Source organism: Osmerus eperlanus, chromosome 26, assembly GCF_963692335.1.
Source record: "Osmerus eperlanus chromosome 26, fOsmEpe2.1, whole genome shotgun sequence".
Lineage (NCBI taxonomy): Eukaryota > Metazoa > Chordata > Actinopteri > Osmeriformes > Osmeridae > Osmerus > Osmerus eperlanus.
In genome coordinates, this window is record NC_085043.1 from 6,366,023 (window position 1) to 6,388,834 (window position 22,812).

General features: G+C 52.6%; 2 protein-coding genes across 4 annotated transcripts in view; both read left to right on the forward strand.

The window, feature by feature from the left end:
• ptprfa (protein tyrosine phosphatase receptor type Fa) overlaps window positions 1–11,403 on the forward strand; it is an 85,275-nt gene extending 73,872 nt beyond the window's left edge. Inside the window, 11 exon segments of the mRNA XM_062452237.1 lie at window positions 1,833–1,956; window positions 2,567–2,742; window positions 4,305–4,424; window positions 4,559–4,713; window positions 5,304–5,589; window positions 6,665–6,843; window positions 8,507–8,633; window positions 8,869–8,994; window positions 9,362–9,516; window positions 9,609–9,744; window positions 9,858–11,403. Coding sequence (XP_062308221.1) covers window positions 1,833–1,956; window positions 2,567–2,742; window positions 4,305–4,424; window positions 4,559–4,713; window positions 5,304–5,589; window positions 6,665–6,843; window positions 8,507–8,633; window positions 8,869–8,994; window positions 9,362–9,516; window positions 9,609–9,744; window positions 9,858–9,926 — 1,653 coding nt within the window. The 3' untranslated portion in view covers window positions 9,927–11,403.
• A 629-nt stretch (window positions 11,404–12,032) lies between these two features.
• Window positions 12,033–22,688, forward strand: kdm4aa (lysine (K)-specific demethylase 4A, genome duplicate a). 3 transcript variants are annotated; one of them, XM_062452376.1, is made up of 23 exons: window positions 12,069–12,168; window positions 12,990–13,040; window positions 13,181–13,347; window positions 13,448–13,623; window positions 13,806–13,920; window positions 14,164–14,357; window positions 14,493–14,542; window positions 14,661–14,764; window positions 14,899–15,036; window positions 15,161–15,408; window positions 15,504–15,667; window positions 15,800–16,194; window positions 16,296–16,392; window positions 16,601–16,782; window positions 16,994–17,195; window positions 17,577–17,653; window positions 17,853–17,908; window positions 18,167–18,275; window positions 18,602–18,790; window positions 20,255–20,425; window positions 20,576–20,695; window positions 20,802–20,894; window positions 21,008–22,688. In XM_062452376.1, the coding sequence occupies exons 3-23, from the start codon at window positions 13,210–13,212 to the stop codon at window positions 21,146–21,148; spliced, it is 3,159 nt and encodes a 1,052-aa protein (XP_062308360.1). In that variant the 5' UTR covers window positions 12,069–12,168; window positions 12,990–13,040; window positions 13,181–13,209; the 3' UTR covers window positions 21,149–22,688. The 3 variants fall into 3 exon arrangements, with proteins under 3 accessions (XP_062308361.1, XP_062308362.1, XP_062308360.1); XM_062452377.1 differs by lacking the exon at window positions 12,990–13,040 and having other exon boundaries at window positions 12,033–12,168; XM_062452378.1 differs by lacking the exon at window positions 12,990–13,040 and having other exon boundaries at window positions 12,068–12,150.
• The last annotated feature ends 124 nt before the right edge of the window (window positions 22,689–22,812 follow it).

Here is a 22,812-nt window from a genome sequence, read left to right on the forward strand (position 1 = left end):
GGAGGCCTCCCAGCTTTGCGCGCCTACCTGTCCCCCCCGGTGCTACCTCGGGGGGAGCGGAAGCCGACGGCGTCCGGAAAACGAGCATTAGCATGATTGTCGTGACACGCATGGTAACAGATATTGATGTCGGGAGGGGGAACATTAGCGGTAATGCGTGTTATTTGTCAGACAGACGTGTCGGAAGGCGCTACCTAACAGTCTGTTAAATAAGATGTGCAATCAACCTCTCACACCGGTGACATTAGAAGCAGCTGTTGAGTGTGCCCACAACGCAAAGACAGACAGACAAACAGGCTGACGGGCAGGCGGACAAACGAACAGACAGACAGACGGGTCGGGCTGCCAGATAGATGGGCAGGCTGACAAGCAGGCTGACAGACAGAGGCAAACATGTTGACAGACAGACAGACAGACAGACAGGGAATAATTGGGGGGATACATTGCAGGTAACAGACTGCCACTATCCTGGCAACTCTCAGTGTGTGTGTGTGTGTGTATGTGTGTGTGTGTGTGTGTGTTGTGTGCATGCTCAAGCCTGTGCGCATGAGAAAGCTTGCAAGATAAGAGTGAGAGAGAGAGAGAGAGAGAGAGAGAGAGAGAGAGAGAGAGAAAGAGAGGGAGAGACAGACACAGGGAGAGGCGCGGACCGAGAAAATCTAAGATGGAAGATGAGACCGAGACAGGGTCTGTGTGCGTGTTTGTTTGTTTTCCTCTACGATGTCAGACCAGCGGTCAGAGCAGAAAGGTCAATAATGAATAACAAATCTACTGCTTGTCATTATTCTGCCAAGGGGAGTCGCCTTTGTCCCGGACCGGGTGGTGGTTGGGGGGGGATCAATACCGATGAATCATCATCTTCTATCGCTAAGCTCTCTCCTCGGCAACGCGCCTGCCTGAGAGGCTGGGGGTCGGACAGTGCCGGGCGACTCGACCACGCTTCGGGCGCCGATGCGCGGCCGGGGCCTGCGGCGAGCCGGCGGGGAGAGGGGCACGCTTCCTGGTGCTGCCGCTCGCCCCTTCCGGCGGGCCGCGTCCTCCCGCGCCCGCACTTTTAAGGGCATGCGGGGGATACGGAGGGGGGGAGGCGGACCTGGGGGGCGGGGGGGTGATGACCTCCAGCTGGCTCGCCCACAGGACTGCTGACCAACGTGTTGTGCCTTGACTGCATCTGTAGAGCAACCTCGCCGGCCCCCACGCATAACACCGGGTGACTTCCTGACTGTACAAACAGGCCAGGGTGGACCTAGAGGGCTCCAGGGTCACCCCGGCTTGGGGACGTGTTGAGGAACCGAGAGAGGCAGGGAGGAAGGGGTCTATTAGACCCGGTACACTTCAGGAATCAGTCAACCTTTCTCCACTGTTGCGCTATTGTGCTTGTATCCCGGCCTCTCTGTGGTGAAGTGGTTGTTTGTCACCAATGTGTTTATCTGATTGTGTGTCGAGTGTTTTCCTTGTAGTGTGTCTCTTGAGTTGGGGTTTTATTTGTCTATTTCCTATTACTGTCATTTCTTCCTTTCTCCTTCCTATGTTAGGACCCTCTAAAAAGAAATGAATAAATTGAAAATGACTCAAGGTTTATTCGAGTGGAGAAACTTCCCTATCATCATCATTACAAGTCTAAAAAGATGCATTTCATACTCTCTCTCTCTCTCTCTCTCCTCTCTCTCCCTCTCCCTCTCCCTCTCTCTCTCTCTCTCACTCTCTCTCTCTCTCTCTCTCTCTCTCTCTCTCTCTCTCTCTCTCTTTCTCTCTCTCTCTCTCTCTCTCTCTCTCTCTCTCTCTCTCTCTCTCTCTCTCTCTCTCTCTCCTTCTCTCTCTCTGTCTCTCAGTCCATCGACCCTGGCCAGCAGTTTACCTGGGAACACTCGAACCTGGAGGTCAACAAGCCAAAGAACCGCTATGCAAACGTCATCTCCTACGACCACTCGAGGGTCATCCTGAGCCCTGTAGACGGTGAGACAGCCCCCTTCATCTTCTCACACACACACACACACACACACACCTCCTTCTCTCCTGGCTCTCTCTGGAGTCAGGAATTGAATGCGTTCTGCCACTTGGACTGTACAATGTGTTTCTCTCTTGCTCTGTCTGTCTCTGTCTGTCTCTGTCTGTCTTTCTCTCGCTCTTTGTTTTCCTTTCTCTCTCACTGTCTCTGTGCTCTCTCGCTCGCCGCTCTCTTTTTACTTCCTTTTTCTCTGTCTCTCTCTCTCTCTCTGTATCTCTCTTTCTTTCTCTCTCTCTTTCTGTCTCACTCTTTGTCCCTCTCTGTCTCTCTCTCTCTTTCCTCTTTCTCTCTTTGTCCCTCTCTGTCTCTCTCTTTCCTCTTTCTCTCTTTGTCCCTCTCTGTCTCTCTCTCTCTCTCTGTCTCTCTCTCTGTCTCTCTCTTTCTCTCTTTGTCCCTCTCTCCCTCTCTGTCTGTCTCTCTCTTTTTGTCTCTCTCCCTCTCTTTCCCTCCTGTTCTGAGTCTGTGTCGTGGCATGTTAGGGGCCGCCCGGCCTCTAACACCCCCCCCCCCCCGCGCGCGCGCTAACGTCGTGGAACCTCCCTCTCTCCCGCTGCACAGGGGTGCCGGGCAGCGACTACATCAACGCCAACTACATCGACGGCTACCGGAAGCAGAACGCGTACATCGCCACGCAGGGCCCCCTGCCGGAGACGCTCAGCGACTTCTGGAGGATGGTGTGGGAGCAGAGGAGCAACACCATCGTCATGATGACCCGGCTGGAGGAGAAGTCCAGGGTAGGGGGGCCAGAGGAGGCCACACACGCACGCACGCGCACGCTGCCGACACGACACCGACCCCTCTCTTGTTTGGAACGAGGCACCCGTTGAGGTCGCTCAGTCTCGGCGCGCGCGCGAACACGCGCCACACGCACACACCGTGTGAACGCGCACCCTCCTCTGGTGACCTCTGTCACTCCCCCCCCCCCCCCCCGCCACCCCCCTTTCCCCACACACACACTTTCAATGTCTAATAGACGGAAGGTGCTAAGTGTAGCCGGGCCGTTGAGGTGGCAGAAACCCCCCTGAGGTGTTAGGACTCACCAACACAGCAAAGATGGCCGCCGCGGGGCACAGAGAGTGTGCGGATTCCCTGTCGCCCTGCCTCTCAGTTAATAACTGCAGAAGGGCACAACAGAGTGCCACGCTCCCCCCCCCCCCCCCGCTCCCCCCCCCCCCGTCTTTATTAGCGGGCACAGGGGGTCATCGGCTTCCTGCCAAACCTGATATTAGACGTCCGTCTCCGGTCCGGCAAAAGGTCAGGTTCAATATTAGACACCCTTTGACCTATGAACCCTGTCGTCTCATGGCAGGCGGTAGTCATATCAGACCGCTCGACCTCCCTGTTCCCTTGTAACTGCTCTGTTCGAGTCTGTCTGGAGAGGAAATGAGTGAGGAACGACCTCGCAGTGGACAGGAAGTGATGTGACCACGGCAGCGGGTGGGACCTGGTCACCCCGTTAATGGACTTTTTTTTGGGGGGGGGGGGGGGGGGGGGCGTCATCAGAGGGTCACCAGACTTGGCGAGAGGGATTTGAGAGTCTCCGGGAGTCAGACTAGCGCAGGGGGGTTCCTTGCTCCGTGGGTTGGCTCCTGGTTGTGTGTGTGCGGGTGGGTAAGGGTGGAACTGGTTTCCAGGTGGCCATCCTGCTGTTGGCCCGGCTGTCCTCTTCCCACAATGCACCTCCCCGGACCCCCGACCCTCCCCCTTTAACGCGTCGCCCCCCGCTCCCAAGCCTGGTAGAACAGCAGACACCAGCCACGCGCTTGGACCCCCCGCGGACACGACCCCTCCCCCCCACACACACACACCTAACCCCCCCACCACCCCCTCTTGCCCGGGGTCTGTGAAGCGTGAGGCCCCCATCTGCTCTGGCCATGCCAGGGTCCCTGTGCCTGGCACACCATGTCCCAGAGAAGCCCTCTAGCCAGGCCCTGATTCCCCAGCTGGCTGCCCCATCTCTCCCCCCCCCCCCCCCCCCCTCCGGGTTCCCCCTTCTTCACCACAGCCCGGCTCTGGCCCCCCCTCTCCCTCCCCCCCTCTCCCTCCCCCCCTCTCCCTCCTCCCCTCTCCCTCCCCCCCTCCGGGAGGTGACAGCCGGCACAGTGGAGCGGAAGTGGAGTTCAAGCTGTCCCTCGATCTGCCCCCCTGCAGTTCCTGTTCTGTTCCCTAAATACTACCACCACCACCACCCCTCCACTCCCACCAAACTCTAAGCCACATCCCAAACCTGCAGGCTCGACAGTCCGACTAGATTCTGACGCGCTGTTCTCTGTGTGTGTGTGTGTGGTGTTTTCAGGTGAAGTGTGACCAGTACTGGCCCAGCCGGGGGACAGAGACCTATGGGATGATCCAGGTGACCATGTTGGACACAGTGGATCTCGCCACCTACAGCGTACGCACCTTCGCCCTCTACAAGGTGAGAGGCCGGTTGCACGCGTGCGGCCAGTGTGTCCTTGTGTGTGTGTGTGTGTGTCCTTGTGTGTGTGTCCGCGTGCGTGTGTGTGTTAGCACATCGTCTAAGAGTGTCGTCCCTTGATGTGTGCGTGTCAGAATGGCTCCAGTGAGAAAAGGGAGGTGAGGCAGTTCCAGTTCATGGCCTGGCCCGATCACGGCGTGCCCGAGTACCCCACCCCCACGCTGGCCTTCCTGCGCAGGGTCAAGGCCTGCAACCCCTCTGACGCCGGGCCCATGGTGGTCCACTGCAGGTAGGGGGCCCAGACTTCCCCTCTTCCACCCCCACCACCACCTCCCCCTCTTCCACCCTTACTACCTCCCCTCTTCCACCCTTACTACCTCCCCTCTTCCACCCTTACTACCTCCCCTCTTCCACCCTTACTACCTCCCCTCTTCCACCCTTACTACCTCCCCTCTTCCACCCTTACTACCTCCCCTCTTCCACCCTTACTACCTCCCCTCTTCCACCCTTACTACCTCCCCTCTTCCACCCCCACCACCACCTCCCCCTCTTCCACCCTTACTACCTCCCCTCTTCCACCCTTACTACCTCCCCTCTTCCACCCTTACTACCTCCCCTCTTCCACCCCCACCACCACCTCCCCCTCTTCCACCCTTACCACCTCCCCTCTTCCACCCTTACTACCTCCCCTCTTCCACCCTTACTACCTCCCCTCTTCCACCCCCACCACCACCTCCCCCTCTTCCACCCTTACTACCTCCCCTCTTCCAGCCTTACTACCTCCCCACGACCACCTACATCTCCAGCCAGTCCCCCGGTGTGTGTGTGTGTGTGTGTGTGGTTGGCTCCGCGATGACGGCGAGTGTGTCTCCCCCCCAGTGCCGGCGTGGGCCGCACGGGCTGCTTCATCGTGATCGAGGCCATGCTGGAGCGCGTGCGGCACGAGCAGCAGGCGGACGTGTACGGCCACGTGACGTGCATGCGCGCGCAGCGCAACTACATGGTGCAGACGGAGGACCAGTACGCCTTCATCCACGACGCCCTGCTGGAGGCGGCCGCCTGCGGCCACACGGAGGTGCCCGCCCGCAGCCTGTACGCCCACATCCAGACGCTCACCCAGGTCACGCCGGGGGACGCCGTCACCGCCATGGAGCTGGAGTTCAAGGTGGAGAAAGGGATGGGGGGGGGGGGGGGGGCGCTGGGGGTTAGCGGGGGGACTGCGGAGGTGGGGGGGGTCGGGAGTCGCCGTCGCTTGGCGACCGGATCGTCCGAGGGGCAGGAGGGTAGGGGAGGGAGGAGAGAGAGAGGGGTGGATTCGTTTCCCTTTTCATTCTGTCGGGTTCCATCTCGGAGGAGTCTTCTGTTTCGGGGGGGGGGGGGGGGGGGGGCTGAGTGAAAGAGGGGGGAGAGGGGGATGGATAGAGAACGGACAGCTGGTGCAGGGGCAGACTGACAATCTGACAGGAAGTCTAGGAGAGCGTATCCAGAGAACGAGGGCTGTGGCACTGTTCCCCTTCAAGCCCGACCGCCCCCCCCCCCCCCGCGCTTTTCTTCTGCAGAAGCGAAAACCCTCCGAGCGATAACGGGGGTTGATTGTCAAAAAAGCGTGCGGACGGCGTAATTAGGTTTTGATGCTCGGCGAGCGACGCAAATGTGTTTCGCTATTTTATTTTTTTTTTTGGTCGCAGTGAAGAAGAATCACATTAGGGGCCATCAGCAAAGCCGTATGAAACCTCCCTCCCCTCTGGGGGCGACGGCTTTTCAAAAGTTCCGCTGTCGATTCGGGGCTCGTTTCACCTTCTCATCCGTTCTCCCGCGCGTGTGGGTGCGTTTGTTTTCCGCTCCCTGACGTCTGGCGCTGTTCGCTCAGAACGGCTTTCTTTTTTTTTTAAACAGAGGAGGCGTCCGGCTTTCATTTGAAGTCGGAGAACAAAGGGTTGCTTGAGTGGAGACCGCGGCACTTTCCTGCCTCAGTAAGAGCGTTGGCCCCCGTGGCCTCCAACACAGCAGGCTCCCTGAAAGGACAGGCACATTAGCACATTAAAAGAGCGAAGGTAGACAGGAGTTGGGATTGTGGGTTGAAGCGATGTGCGCTTGTCGCGGGTGGGTTGTTTGCCTGGGGAGTTCCCCCTTAAAAGAGCCTCACCGTAACCCTGAGCCCCACCCCCTCCTCCTTCCCCCCCCCCTCCTCATTCCCCCCCCCCCCTCCTCCTCCCCCCCCCCCCCCCACACACACACAGAAACTGGCCAACTCCAAAGCACATACCTCAAGATTCATCAGTGCCAACCTGCCGTGCAACAAGTTCAAGAACCGCCTGGTGAACATCATGCCTTTCGAGTCCACGCGCGTCTGCCTCCAGCCAATCCGAGGCGTGGAGGGCTCCGACTACATCAACGCCAGCTTCATCGACGGATACAGGTAGGAGACCGAGGGTGTGTGTGTGTGTGTGTGTGTGTGGGGGGGGGGGGGGGGGGGGGGGGCGGTGAGACTGAAAGCGGACGATACAGAGATCCAGCTTTCGGCGGGCCAGCGGCTGTAACGAGCAGGGAGGCGGGGGTGGAGCTTCCCTCCATCGCCGGGGCGGCCGCGAATCACACGCCGACGCCGGGCGCCTCGTTTCGTCCGCCCGTCTTTGCCTTTCATCATGTCAGTTGTCAGAACAAATTGGCCGTATTGGCAGGACTGTCGGTTCTCGCCCTCCATGTTTTCCTCCTGGAAAAAGGATAGACTGTTTCTGACAGGTGACAGACCACTCCGGGAGAGGAAAGAGGGGGGGGGGATCACTTATTGATGTACCCTTTCTCAGCCAACAACCACTTCTAACCCAAACTCTTCAGAGAGCCATAATGAGAAACAGCGTATTTTATTAAACAATGTTGATGTTTTCAGTGTGTTATTTAGCTATTGAAACGTGGGGGGGGGGTGGGGGGGGGGGTGAAGTGTGTGTTTTTGGCACACTCGTCCTTGTGCGGGCGTGAGTCTCCATGGACGCGCCTTCAAACCCCAGCGCGGTTATTCTCCCATATCAAATTAGTACCTAATCACCGCCATCCCAGAGAGAGGGTTCCTTTATGGAAGTGTAAACACCGTAATTGCCAATAATCCACAGCACGTCGACATGGTAATGAATGGCTGAATAGACGGAACTTCCTCCTTTTTTGGAAGGGCGTCGGGTGCTTTAAATACGTTTTCCTGCTTCCCAGGTTTGATATCTTCTCCTCTCAGAGGCCTAATGATGTCCCCACGGGCAGACCTACCTGATGGAGGGAACGGGGAAAAGAGAGGGAGGGAACGGAGGGAAGGGAGGTGGTCTGTAATTCCACTCTGATTCCAGTTGCAGTGATTAAGCGCGAATGAAGACACACTGAGGTGTGCAGCTCTGTGCGTCGCTCTGGGCTTTCGACGCTCTGGAATGGTAAGAGAGAGGATTAGACAGACTTGGGTGAAGAGGGCGAACACGATTAGGATGATTGTGGTGAAGGTTTTTTTTTTCCTTCTTCACTTTTTACTTCCCTCCCTCCCCCCCCCCCCATTTTTTTTCCTCTCCAAAGAATTGGCAGGTAGGGTGATGTGGTTGTGTAATGAGAGTCTCGGTATAAAGCTGTGATCTCCGTGACCGATCTGGAGATTGCGATGGCATTGTCGTTGGCGAAGACCATGCCCGTTCTAAGTCTGCCCGTGAATAACAACTCAAACGATTGGAACGGCACAGCGACGGCTCTGTCAAACCTGACACTTTGCGAAGCACTTCGAGGAGACCAAAAGCACAGCTCATACTATATCGCCCAAACGGAAACTCCACCAGATTGGCTGGCTCTCATGCCTCCAGCTAAGCGTGTGTTTCTGTGTATTTACGGGTCTATTTATGCATGTGTGATAGGCTGGACGACTCGGGTGTTCGCGCGTTTGGTCGCGGGATGCTTGTCAGAAGAGAACGAGCCGCCGTCCACTTGCGTGGCTCTGCGCTGCCCCCTAGTGGCGATGAGGCGAAACTGCAGAGGGCTCACAGTGGGAGTTGCTGCAGAATGGACATCTTCTAACTGTGTCCTGTCCTGTCCCGTCCCCCCCCCATCTTTCCCAGGCAACAGAAAGCCTACATGGCGACCCAGGGCCCACTGGCGGAGACTACTGAAGACTACTGGAGGATGCTGTGGGAACACAACTCCACCATAGTGGTCATGCTCACCAAATTACGAGAGATGGGGCGGGTGAGTCTCTCGGCGGAAAAACACAGTACCGTAACTTAATTACCCTGTTTACGTGGGAGGGGAGGCAGGCCCGCGGGGACGCTGCATCCACTGCACACGCGGTACGCCGCTGCACCAGGTGTTTATGTGAACCAGCTGTCTGGAAAAGCTCTGCGTTGTATGTGATTATGCATCAACAACCACAAAGGGTTTTTTTTAAAACTAATTTGAATGATTGTGATGTTTTGTCTCTTAGGAAAAGTGCCATCAGTACTGGCCAGCCGAACGTTCTGCCCGGTACCAGTACTTTGTCGTGGATCCGATGGCCGAGTACAACATGCCCCAGTACATTCTGAGGGAGTTCAAGGTCACCGATGCCAGAGTATGTGTTTCATCTCCCCCGGAAACCCCGGCGGTCTCGCACCGCTCACAGCAGCGCGCGGTGTGAAAGGTTGCACTCGCGATGGATGTGCCGCAATGTATTTTTAGATCGGAGACGCCCGAAATGATTGTTGTTGCTGCCCACGCATGTAATTATCCTGACAAAGTGGTCCGTGTTCTGCATGTAGAGATGCCGTAAGCTCTGCCCCCTGACGACCCAGGAAGATGAGATGTGGAACCGTGTGGAAATCAATGTTCATGTTCATTCAATCATGTTTTGTTTGTTTGCCTCTGTCTATTTTGCTATCTATGTATAAAACATTCCATCTATATATATATATTTATCTATCTATCCATCCATCCATCAGGATGGCCAGTCCAGGACCATTCGTCAGTTCCAGTTCACCGACTGGCCTGAACAAGGGGTGCCAAAAACTGGAGAGGGCTTCATTGACTTCATCGGCCAAGTGCACAAAACCAAGGAACAGTTTGGCCAGGATGGACCGATAACTGTGCACTGCAGGTAAGCAGGAGTCTGTGCCCCCAGGCCACGGTCCTACCGTAGGGCCGAGAGAGACCCAGAGGTTCACCTGTCGACGTCTGCTGTCTCCCCAGTGCCGGCGTGGGGCGGACCGGGGTCTTCATCACGCTGAGCATCGTGCTGGAGAGGATGAGGTACGAGGGCGTGGTGGACCTCTTCCAGACGGTGAAGACACTGAGAACCCAGAGGCCAGCCATGGTGCAGACAGAGGTACGGGCGGAGCGGCCGTCTCTAGGAATCATGAGTAAAAAACGCTTTCTTTTTTTCCCCCTCAATTCTTTCTTTAAAAAAATATATATATTTTGTTGTTTTTCTTCTTTCAGGATCAGTATCAGCTGTGCTACCGGGCAGCTCTGGAGTACCTTGGAAGCTTTGATCACTATGCAACATAACCCATTCCCAGAATGCACCGGGGGTCCCGAGAGGAATGCTGCTTGTCCCTACGGAGCCATAATCCACCCTGCTGCTGACTCGGGGTGGAGGCTGTGGGAGGGGTGAGAGGGAAGGGCGAGGTGAGAGGGGCCGAGAGCACAATTCTGACTGGACGACCTGCAGTAGGAACAGTACTGCTTGACTGGCACAATAAACCTGCTTTAAACCCTTCACTGAAATCTCCCCCCCACCCCCCAAAAAAAGAACCATAAAAATCTTCAGTATGCTTCATTCTGATGTGTCGACTGCACATCACTTTACCCCTATTTCTTCCTCACCTTATAGCAAAAAGTATTTTTCAGCTATTTTTATTTATATCAATATTACCATTATAACTATGTTATTATTATTTAGATTTTGTTTTTTAATCATTTACACTGGCTACTGTATGTCTTAATGGCTCTTATTTTAAATTAAAGTGTATCTTTTTTTCTTCTTTTTTTTGGCAAAAGGACATGTATTTTCAACATGCTCCGAGTCATTATTACTGGAGAACACACTCAGAGCTGCTAATAATTTTATTTTTTACCATAGTTAAGATATTATAAAGTTCTCATGATCAGATCGGTCTTATTCAGTGGTGTCGGGGATAAACTTTTATAAGCCTTTTCACTTCCTGGTAATTTACAGAATGATAACCTCCTCCAAAATATAAACACCAGTTTGTGAACTATCAACTAAAGCAATGGCTCTCAAAACTGAATCGACTAATGACGTTTGAAAACTAACATGTACAGATTCTGGCTTTTTTCTCATTAGCTGTTAACTGTGATTTTCTTAATGCCTGTCTTTGGAGACCACGACAAAGTTGACAGAGATATGGGGGAAAGATTGTCTGTCCTGCGACCTCACGGCCTCAGTTTCGCCTCGCTGGTGTCATGGCGGGCCTGAGGTGGACTCATCTATGGATCCCAAGAGGCTGTGGTCTGACAAGCTGACCTGGTCCGGGTCGGCTTGCTCCCTGGCCCAGTTCAGACGCGTTCAGCATCCCCCCCCCTTCCATGGGAAGTGTGAGAGTGGCATCCATGTATTTCTGATCAATCGGCTGAATCATAAACTGCACCTTTCCATCGGCAAACACTTTGGACTGACCCAACCCAGAAAACGAACTACTTAATCACAGACTCGGCATTCATGGTATCTCTGCTGTAATAGTATATCACTGTGGGACAGAAAGACAATCTCCTGTAACACTAAAAAAGCAGCGTCGATGTGTGGGGGACGATGAGCGTTCTCCTTTAGTGGTTGAGGTTGCGAAGTGAGTTGGATTTAGAGGAGTGGGACTACGAAACATGAATAATTTCACTTTGTCCTCAAAATCGTGCCGTAGGGGTTCAATCTGTTGTACACGATCTGTTTTCTATTTGTTCATAAAAAGGAGAGAAAAATATGTTGCAAAACCTTGATGTTAATAAAGTTGAATAATTGGGTTTTTTACATCGTTGTTGTTGCTTTGACTCATTTGGTGTTTATTTTGCGTGTTTATTCCGCGTGTCCATGTGACATCAGGCCAGTGCCCATGCAATGCCTGGATCCATCCTTGCCACTAGCCATACACAAGAAAACAGATGGAGGGTGGACACCTCTCCGGTGCCAGCCTGGCTGCTAGTATTCCACATCTACTGGTTTACAGTCTCTCTCTGTCTCTCTGTCTCTCTCTCCCTCCCTCTCTCTCTCTTTCTCTCTCTCACACACACACACTCTTTCACTGTTATATCAATGATTAAAACATGAATGTGAGGACTTCAAAGACCTTATATCGGGTAGGTTCCAAACATAACTTTCAGAATAAAATAGGAATGTGAAATCAGAGAGAATAGTGTGCATTTCTGGAATGTCTAGAATGTAAATCTAGTTGCAATTTCCGCGTAGCCTATTGAATGCACCAGTCATCAGCCATACTCGTAAGCCATAATAATATACAGTCTTCATTGGGCAAATATGAATATTATTCAAAATATTAATGAGTCGTGACAACGCAGCTACTGGGAAGGCGGGGTCACAGAAAAATAAAGCATTTTGATTAGTCTGGCCTGAACATCGGCACGCCCCTCCTTCCTTGTAAACAAACACACACTGGGCATGCGTGTGGCACTGGAATAATGGAGGACTATCTCTCCAATCCATGGTGAACCCTGCATTTACAATTTTCAAGCACTGAAGATCTGGGGGCAACAAAAACTGGTTAGTAGTACAGCATATGTAAGTTAACATTTAAGGCTTTCAAATGTGTTGGCTTTGCATTGCTAAAAGAAGTCCTGTTTATTTATATCCAAAAATGGATTAGCGAGCCACTGTAGCTAGTGCTAACTAGCTAGTACTCGCTAACGTAACGTTAGCAAACTGATACCAATAGAGGTCTGCTCCCCAAAGTTGTTATTTCGCTTGCCTCCGTTTCAACATGTGTGTCAGCATGCCAGACTGACAAACAATTCTACTTTTAAAATATGTTCCTTAATGTAAGTACAGTTGTACCAACTCTGATCTTTAAATATCCTGTAGACTTTCAATTCGCTAGCAGTCAGCCAGCTAGCTGCTACTAGCTAGTTAGCTTACTGTTTTCTTGACGGAGACGGGACACTGGGCCCTAGTTGACAGACTTGGCGTTCAACCAATCCGAAGCTTCCATTGCTGTTCCATCAGCATGTTGTCCAATCATGATGGGTATTATTTGACAGGTGGGCAGAACTATATCGAGCAGGCAAGATTGCTAGCTAGCAACATTGCTACCAACGGAACCTAGTATGATCAGAAAGAAACAGCAAGCTAGTAGAACTATTAGTTTGCCTCATGCATAAGTTAGCAAACGAACTTTTTTCCAAGTTGCATCTTGTTTGCTTATACATATGTAATCTGCAAAGAATGGTCATCTTTGCATAATACATGTTTGGAACGTAGGCTTGCAAGAAAGTGCAAAATATACTTAACCTTCCTTTGTATTGTTGACAACGAAACTCTTAGTTTGTAGTTAGCCTTGTATCTGCCTTTGCAGAGCATTGGATAATTAACTTTGCTACCAACAGTAGGGGGCGACAGGTGATCGGATTGTAACCAGTGCGTCCTCAACTTGCATGGTAATAATTGAAAAGGATTGCCATAAATTAGATCAACCTAAAGTCGGTGCAGACGTACAATGTATAATAGTAATTTGCACAGTTAAAATAAATATCTAAATATGTCCAAATGTATTTTACATAAGTTATACTGTTAACAGAATCCACAGGTCAACGTGACTGATCCAGGATGGCGACAGATACAGCTTCTCAGACAACTGGCTCCAGGATAATGACCTTTAACCCTTCCAAGGAGGAATTTAAAGACTTTAGTCGATATATTGCTTACATGGAGTCACAGGGAGCACACAAAGCTGGAATGGCTAAGGTCAGTTTGGTCATCTTCAATCATTATCTCCTTTAATGACATACTTTCTGCTTCAGTCTAGTTCAATTAGGCAACCATGTGTTGTTTGTTTATTGTGAAGGTTATACCACCCAAAGACTGGAAACCCAGACGCACCTATGACGACATCGATGATCTGGTGATCCCAGCGCCCATCCAACAGGTGGTGACAGGCCAGTCGGGTCTGTTCACCCAGTACAACATTCAGAAGAAGCCCATGACTGTTCGCGAGTTCCGCAAGACCGCCAACACAGACAAGTGAGCCCCTTAACGCTGTTGAAAAGGCTAGACTGGACATGCATGATGTTCATTTGTCATCTTTCCATGTTGTGGGATGACATTGACTTCCTCAATTTGTGACTGATTTGATTTCAAACATTCTGTAGCTCTTGTCCCATTTTGGTTTTGCCCCTACTAATCATCCATAAACACAAATCCAGATTCTGCAATCCTCGCTATGTGGATTTTGATGAGCTGGAGAGAAAGTTCTGGAAGAACCTGACTTTTAACCCACCACTCTATGGAGCGGATGTCAACGGAACCCTGTATGATCCAGTGAGTGTCTCTCCTCGTCGTCAACCAGAGAGGATCTAGAGGTTTATCACTAGCTTGCTCTACAAGCGCTCACATAAATCCTTCCCTAATTGTTAAATTGTCAAACTAAACGTCAATTACCCTACCATTGGTGGCAGTGCTTCATCTCGCTCTCTCGCTCGCTCTCCCTCTCTCTCTCTCTCTCTCTCTCTCTCTCTCTCTCTCTCTCTCTCTCTCTCTCTCTCTCGCCCTCCCTCTCTCCAGGATGTGACAGAGTGGAACATCGGGCGTCTGAACACCATCTTGGACACGGTGGAGCGGGAGAGCGGCATCAAGATCAAAGGGGTGAACACGCCCTACCTGTACTTCGGCATGTGGAAGAGCACCTTCGCCTGGCACACGGAGGACATGGACCTGTACAGCATCAACTACCTGCACTTCGGAGAGCCCAAGTCCTGGTAAGGTCCCACCTGTGGGACAGTCGCCTAAGCACACAGAAGCTAACTCGTGTCCTTAGGTACTAGAGTTCTTTTGAATACTAGCATAGCACGTAATAGCATAATAGCTGCAACTGTGGATTCATTTCTCTTTAGGTATGTCGTGCCCCCAGAACATGGGAAAAGATTGGAGCGCCTTGCTAAGGGTACGTGAAAATAATAGTACTTAATATTGACTGTTATAAATACGGTGACACATTTTGAAGAAGTAAGCCGATTGTGTGTTCGTCATCTTCGCGTGCGCCACCACGTCTGGTCTCTCAGGGTTCTTTCCTGGGAGCGCTCAGAGCTGCGAGGCGTTCCTGCGCCACAAGATGACTCTAATCTCGCCTTCCATCTTGAAGAAATACGGCATACCCTTCGAGAAGGTGACCCGACACTAAAAGATCGGCTCAAGTTTGAGTCCTTATCATTTAGAGTGCCTAACGTGACGCACGTATCTGTTCTGCCGTCTCGATCGGGACCGGACCCAACTTATGTTATTTTTTGTTGTTGTTGTCAGGTCACCCAAGAGGCGGGTCAGTTCATTGTGACCTTCCCTTTCGGCTACCACGCCGGCTTCAACCATGGCTTCAACTGCGCCGAGTCCACCAACTTTGCCACCCAGCGATGGATCGATTATGGCAAACAGGCCACTCTGGTATGCCAGCGCTTCTGGAAGCCGGGGGGGGGGAGGAGAATGCACCCAGATCGTACACAATTCAAACAAGGTCATTTACCCTCCGTGACCTGCGAATCATCCACCCCCCTCCTTCTCCACCCAGTGCTCCTGCCGCAAGGACATGGTCAAGATCTCCATGGACGTGTTCGTGCGGAAGTTCCAGCCGGACCGCTACAAGCTGTGGAAGGCCGGGAAGGACAACGCGCCCATCGACCACTCCAAAGCCACGACGGAGGCGTCCGACTTCCCGAAGGGGGAGAAGGCCGAGGCGGAGGGCCCTGGCGAGGCGGCGGACGGGAGCGCGGCGGACGGCGACGCCGCCGCGGGAACGGCGCGGGCGGGCGAGAAGAGGTAGGCCCCCCCGCTGTCGCCAAAGCCACGTTGCGTCTTTCTCGGCGGGCCTCGCTTTTAAACGCCCCGCGTCTGTTCCCTGTCCTCGTCCGCAGCCCAAAGCCCCAGATCGGGACCAAGCGACAGCACGACGACGTGGAGGAGGCTCCGGAGGGCGCTAGCACCCAGCAGGCCGAGGGGGAGGGACGGGCGGAGCAGAAGAAGGCCAAGCTCACCAAGGCCGAGCAGGCCAGCAAAGGGGCCAGGCCGTCCGACACAGGTACCTAACCTCCCCAGGGGAACGACCACGACAATTGAGCGGACGTGGGTTGTCTTGCTGCATGCGACGCTAAAGAGAGAGTGTAGCTAAGCATTTGTGTCTGGGGTTTTTTTTCCCCGTGTGTCCTTTCAGAGCCGCCAAAGTCCAAGCCAGAGCCGAAGGAAACCAGCAAGGAGAAGAAGCCGCAAGCCAACTCGGCCAAGCCCGCCGACGCCAAGCCGCCCGGCAAGAGCCCCGTCAAGAAGGAGAAGGGACCCGCGGAGAGCCCCGCTCGGGCGCCTTCTCCCCCCGCCGAGGCCCGGTCCCCGGCGGCCGCCGCCGCCCCCGAGAGGCCGGGGCCCAGCGAGGACGCCCGCGGCGCCAGCCCGGCCCACCGGCTGTTCCAGAGGACCCTGAGCCCCGCCGACGTGCTCCACGTCCACAGCTACGCCAAGGGCGACTACGGCGGCGAGGGCGAGCCGCCCGCCAAGGAGGAGAGGAAGAGCGACAGCAGCGACAGCGACTCCGAGGACCCCGACGAGAGCCAGGTGAGGAGATGCCGATGACGCCGTTTCTTCCCCCCGCGTTCGGCTCGTGACCCCAGCAGGTACCGTGTACTCAAAACCCTTTTTCTTTTCTCCGCCACCAGGAGGCGGAAGAGGGGTACAAAAACGCCAGCGTGCCCAGCAACCTGGGGAAACTGCCCCGCCATCACCCCCTGATGAAGGACAGCATGAGTGACGAGGGTACGCCCGCGATAACGGCAGAGCCTTCCGGAAGGCGCACTGCACATCAGGCTTCACGTTTTAAAAACCTCACCCAGAGACCAGTATAGCACGTCCTGACGTTGTCCTGGGGAGAAAAAAAACCCCTCTCTCTTCCTTCGTATCAATCGGCGTGCGGTTTGGTGAACGTGCGTGTGTGTGTGTGTGTGTTGCCGTGTCCCCCCCGCAGAGCTGGAGGAGCAGGTGCCGGCGGAGGAGGACGGTCTGGAGGGGGAGAGCTGGGCCAAGCCCCTGGCCCACTTGTGGCAGACGCGGCCCCACAGCCTGAAGAAGGAGAAGGAGTACAACCGGCGCATGGGCCTGCAGTCTCCCTACTGCTCCATCTGCATGCTCTTCCAGACCTACCAGCGGGTGAGAGGGGGGCGGGGCAGAGACCGTGGGGGTGTGATTGGTCAGGTCAGGCCGACCTGAGAAAACAATGTCCTGCGTGTCGGCCGTCTCGGCGTTCGGCGATCTCGGATGAGTTGGCGGAGGGGAAGGTCGCGTCGGCGGCCATCTTTAACTCCGACCCTAACCGCGAGTGTTCCCCCACCCCCCCTTCTCCCTCTCTCCCCCCCCCCAGACCGAGTGCCCCGACAGCTCGGAGCTCCCGGCGGTGCTGTCCGGCGGCAGGCTGAGGACCAAGCCCCTCATCCCGGAGACGTGCTTCACCACCAGCACCGAGGAGGGCTCTGAGGAGCCGCCCACACCCACCCCCCACCTGGAGGAGGACGGCACCAGCCTCCTCGTCAGCTGCTCCCACTGCAACATCCGCGTGCACACCAGTCAGTACACACACACACACACACACACGCCACCAGTCAGTACACACACACGCCACCAGTCAGTACACACACACACACACACACGCACTCACTCACTCACTCACTCACTCACTCACCACTAGTCAGTACACTACCCCCCCCCCCCACACACACACACACAAACACACTATACTAACACTAGTCAGTACTCTACCTGCACTGTGCCTTTTAATATTAACTGGGCTAAACCATGTCTTGATTCTGCCTGAGCGGCTAGCTGTTTAGACGGTTCCCAGTGTACAACCAGAAAGGATAAGGCGGTTTCTTCGGCCAGGGTTCAAGCCCCACCTGAAGGTTTCTTCTCTGCTGATCTAGCGTGTGTGTGTGTGTGTGTGTGTCCAGGCTGCTATGGTGTGGATCCAGCCAGTGTGACCAAGGACTGGAAATGTGCGCGGTGCAAGGCCAACGCCATGACAGAGGTCAGTGTGGGGTCTCAAACAAGCACCTGCTGTTTTCCTTTAATGGCCATTCATTAACCGGGCTCCACAAACCGTACCCGATGATGACAGGTGTCGGACCTGCACACCTTAAATTATAACCTTATCGCCATCTCGCTGCTGTGCTTTTATAACCGGACCGGCAGCATCAGTGGTTTGTTCTGCTTTTTCTTCATTGCAGAGTTGCTGTTTGTGCTCACTGAGAGGAGGAGCCTTGCAGAAAGCCAATAATGACAAGTGAGTATGCAAGACACGACTGTTGCCTGGTAGAGGGAACATATCTTTACGATCCCTGTTCCCAGCAATCGGAGAACAGGAGGAGCAAAACTCTTTCTCTCTTCTCCCCCCCCCCGCGGTGCCTTGACAAAGTTTGAGTGCATCCACTGTTTTGTGTTTTTTGTTAAGATCACAAGGACAATGTATTTTTTCTAAATCTATAGATATATTTTCGATTTTATAACGGTGTGCTATTGACATTATTGTGTGTGTGTGTAGGTGGGTCCATGTGCTGTGTGCTGTAGCGGTGTTGGAGGCACGCTTTGTCAGCATCACTGAGAGAAGCCCTGTCGACCTCAGTGGGATCCCCCTGCAGAGGTTTAAACTGGTGAGTCTGGACGAGGATGTCATGTGAGGCTTTTTCAGTGGAAGGACAGTCGCCCGCATGAGTCGCGTGACGCGTGCTCGGCAGGAAATGAGAACGCTCTGAGCCCTTCGTTGATTCGGAGCAATGTGTGTGGGGGGCGGGGGAGTCGAGAAATCCTGAATCAGTTGTGTGTGTGTGTGTGTGTGTGTGTGGGGGGGGGGGGGGGTGGGGGGGGAGTCCCCATGCATCCTGTACAGGATATTCGCCCCGCTAGTTTGTCCCGGCAGTTTCCTGGTTTACTCCCCCCCCCCCCCAGTTGACATGTCTTCTGGTTCCCCTCCGGGCAGAAATGTTTCTACTGCAAGAAGCGGATGAAGAAGACGTCGGGCTGCTGCGTGCAGTGCTCGCACGGCCGCTGCTCCACGGCGTACCACCCCACCTGCGCCCAGGCCGCCGGCGTCCTCATGCAGCCCGACGAGTGGCCTTTCGTGGTGTACGTCACCTGCTGCCGGCACAAGGGCCCCGTCCAGACTGAGGTACGCCACCGAAACCTTCCCCGAGAGAGGAAGTCGATAAGTCAACTCGAAAGGTGAAACTCGTATATCATACAGAGGCATTACACACAGAGTGGAACGTTCCGAGTGTTTATTTCTTTGAATTCGGATGATCATGGCTTACAGCTAATGAAAACCCAAATTTCAGTGTGTCAGAACATTAGAATATTGTGAAAAAGTTCAATATTCTAGACTCATGACGTCCCACTCTAATCAGCTGATTATCTCAAAACACCTGCAAAGGTTTCCTGAGCCTTCAAATGGTCTCTAAGGGTGCTTCAGTAAGCTACACAACCATGGGGAAGACTGCTGACCTGACAGTTTCCCAGAAGACAGTCATTGACACCCTCCACAAGGAGGGTAATCCACTAAAGGTCATTGCTAAAGATATTAATAGAAAGTTGAGTGGAAGGAAAAGGTGGGGTAGAAAAAGGTGCACATGACGGGGATAACCGGCCTTGAGAGGATTGTGACGCAACGGCCATTCAAGAATTTGGGGGAGATTCACAAGGAAGTGGACTGAAGCTGGAGTCGGTGCATCGAGAGCCACAGCTGTCGCATTCCTCGCGTCTAGCCACTCCTGAACCAGAGACGACGTCTGAAGCGTCTTACCCGGGCGAAGGAGAAGAAGAAGAAGTGGACCGTTGCTCAGTGGGCCAAAGTCCTCCTTTTTCAGATGAAAGTCAATGTTGCATGTCGTTTGGAAATCAAGGTCCCAGGGTCTGGAGGAAAAGGGGTTCGGCACAGAGTCCAAGTTGCTTGAAGTCCAGGGTGAGGTTTCCACAGTCAGGGATGATTGGTGTAGGTCCACTGCTCTATCAAGTCCAAAGTCAATGTAGCCGTCTACCAGGAAATTGTTCACTTCATGCTTCCGCCGACAATCTTTATGGAGATGCTGATTTCATTTTCCAGCAGGACTTGGCACCTGCCCACACTGCCAGAAGTACCAGAACCTGGTTTAATGACCATGTTATCACTGTGCTTGATTGGCCAGCAAACTCGCCTGACCTGAACCCCATAGAGACTCTAATGGGTATTGATGAGAGACACCAGACCCAACGGTGCAGACGAGCTGAGGGCCGCTATCAAAGCAATGGAGATCGCCTCCATGCCACGCCGCATTGATGCAGTAATTCATGCAAATGGAGCCCCGACCAAGTATCGAGTGCACATGTATATGAACATACTTTTCAGTAGGCTGACATTTTGGGTAAAAAAAAAACCTTTGTTTTATTGGTCTTATGTAATATTCAAATTTTCTGAGATACTGAATTGTTTTGTTTTTTTCATTAGATGTCAGCCATCATCATGCAAATTAAAAGAAAAGTTTCACTCTGTGTGTAAGGCCTCTCTGTATGATATGAGTTTCACTGTTGGAATTGAAAAAAAAAAACATTTTTCCCCGGTATTCAAATGGACTGAGATACACCTGGTCTGTCCCTCCAGCGCAACAAAGCAGCCATGCAAGAACTGACGGTCGGCCAGAAGGTGATCTGCAAGCACAAAAATGGCCGCTACTACCAGTGCGACGTGGTGCAGCTCACCAAGGAGACCTTCTACGAGGTCAACTTCGACGACGGCTCCTTCAGCGACAACCTCTTCCCCGAGGACATTGTGGTTAGTAGGCTCGGCGTGCGCGACACCGTCCCGTGACACGCCTTGTGCGCACGCGACGTCGAAAGGGGTTCCAATGCTACTCCCTAGTTTTTGAAATTCCAAGTCTACCGGATCCTGTGTAATGGCTGTTTCCGACCTCCCCCCTCCCAGAGCCGAGACTGTGCCCAGCTCGGGCCCCCGCCCCAGGGGGAAGTGGTGCAGGTACGGTGGACCGACGGCCTGGTTTACGGAGCCAAGTTTGTGGCGGCGCACGTGATCCAAATGTACCTGGTAAGACTCCACCTTGAAGTTCCTGTTCTGCAGCAATGTCTGCCATCCATAGAGGCTAGCGATGGCTGATGAATAAATACAGATAAATGTTGTTGTTGTTGTTAAGATGGAATTTGAGGACGGGTCACAACTAACAGCCAAGAGGGACGATGTCTACTCCCTGGATGAGGAACTCCCTAAGAGAGTCAAGTCAAGACTGGTGAGTGGTGCACCCTCTAGCCAGACACGTGACACAACACAAGTCCAAACGACTGCACGTCTGTCTCTGTTTCCCGAGCGTGAATGCTTTCCTGTCCCTGACTCCCGTCACAGTCGAAGGCGTCGGACATGCGCTTCGACGGCATCTTCGAAGAGAAGGAGATCATGAAGGTGTCCAAGAGGCAGAGGGTGCTCAACTCGCGTTACCGAGGAGACTACATCGAACCTGTGATCTACCGAGCCATCATGGAGTAGCCAACCTGCCAACAAGCCAAACCCCACACACACACACGCACACACACACGCACACACACGCACACACACACGCACACGCACACACGCACACGCACACACACGCACACGCACACCACCAGCACTGATGTTCCCGACCTCTCGCTCACTTAACCTTAAATCAGCCACTGTGTGAGTGTATCTCTCACAATATGACTTCCTCTGAATGAACTTGGCCCAGGACTCCAAGATTGGACCCGGTTTTGTATATTTTATACTTTTTGTTTCCCAACCACCCATCATTTACAGTATCGATTACTGGTATGTGGTTTTTGACTGTGATCCATACAACCACACGTCACTTCTGCCATATTACAGTACGGTAGGCCTGTATGAGTAATATGTTGTGCCCTGTAGCTGTATACTTGTCAGGAAGACAAGTCTCGAAAAGCAATATCGGACCATGGAAATTCGAAGTAGCATTCTAATAGTAAAGCTTTTACGACAGGTCGAAGGTTCTCCCCGCTCAAGTTGCTTACAGATTCGACTCGAGCTTTCCGAGTCGTTTCCCAGAATGTTGCCGGTTGGTCATTGAGATATATTTATTGTCCTAGTTTCAGGGTGCTCCTTGTACCCATGGTTGGGTTTTTAAAGAGGTACAATGCCATTTTATGAACTCGTATGCCTCCTCTTTTAGCAGATTCACACTGATGACTGCATTCCTAAACATTGTATTTTGTAGGAATGCAATGAATATAGCTTTTCCATTTTTGGAGTTTTTTTTTTTTACCAGCCTATTTATTATGGTGCTTTGAGTAAGTAACCTCTGCAATACCGATTTTTGTCAGTTGCAACGATGTAGGGGTTCTGGACTGATAATGTAAGTTCTATTTTTGCTATATAGATTAATTAGAGAGGGTCCATTCAGAATTGATATGGAACTCTTTATATCCTGTTGGTTCTTTGCTCTTTTTGATGAAATTTGTGCGTTGCACTTTTATTTAAGTCCAGTTTGATGGGACAGTTTCATAGTTGTGTGCTGCCATTGCGAATTTGTCAAAGCCCTGTGTTTTAGGGGGTACATGCTAATTGTACATTTATAAGTTTGTTTGTTTTTTTTTGGGGGGGGGGGGGGGTTGTTCTTTCTCACATTGGCCATGCTTATCAACCATGATGCACTTCGTAATGATAAGGTGACCCAGCCCTTGCTCTACAGTAGAGCACAAGACTAGCAGAGTTCATACCGTTCAAGAGGCCCATAGCGGGAGCCTATTTACTTATGGAAAGACATACTAGGTGGGAAAGTTTTCTATCAAAAAGCTTATTTTATTGGTTTGTTTTGTAAAATATGTTCTATGTGTATTTTCACAGTGTACTGTGAATATATATTGTTATGTAGTTTATTTAAAGATACAAGTTGTTCGCCTCGAGGGATCTTGTGTCAGTTCCTGTCATGACCCCCTGGGAGTAGGCATCATCAGCAGCTTCCTGACCCTGGCTTTGTTCACGTGGCCTTTTTCCATGTCTGTAATAAATTAAAACTGGACTTCCAGATTATCATTCATGCGTTTTGTAAAGATCATTTGTTTTAAGTAAAAATGTTGGCTTGCATTGCTCGTGTCTGTTATTATTGGTTACATTATGGATGGTAACGTGGGCACAAACGCAGAATTTGAGAGGCACATACA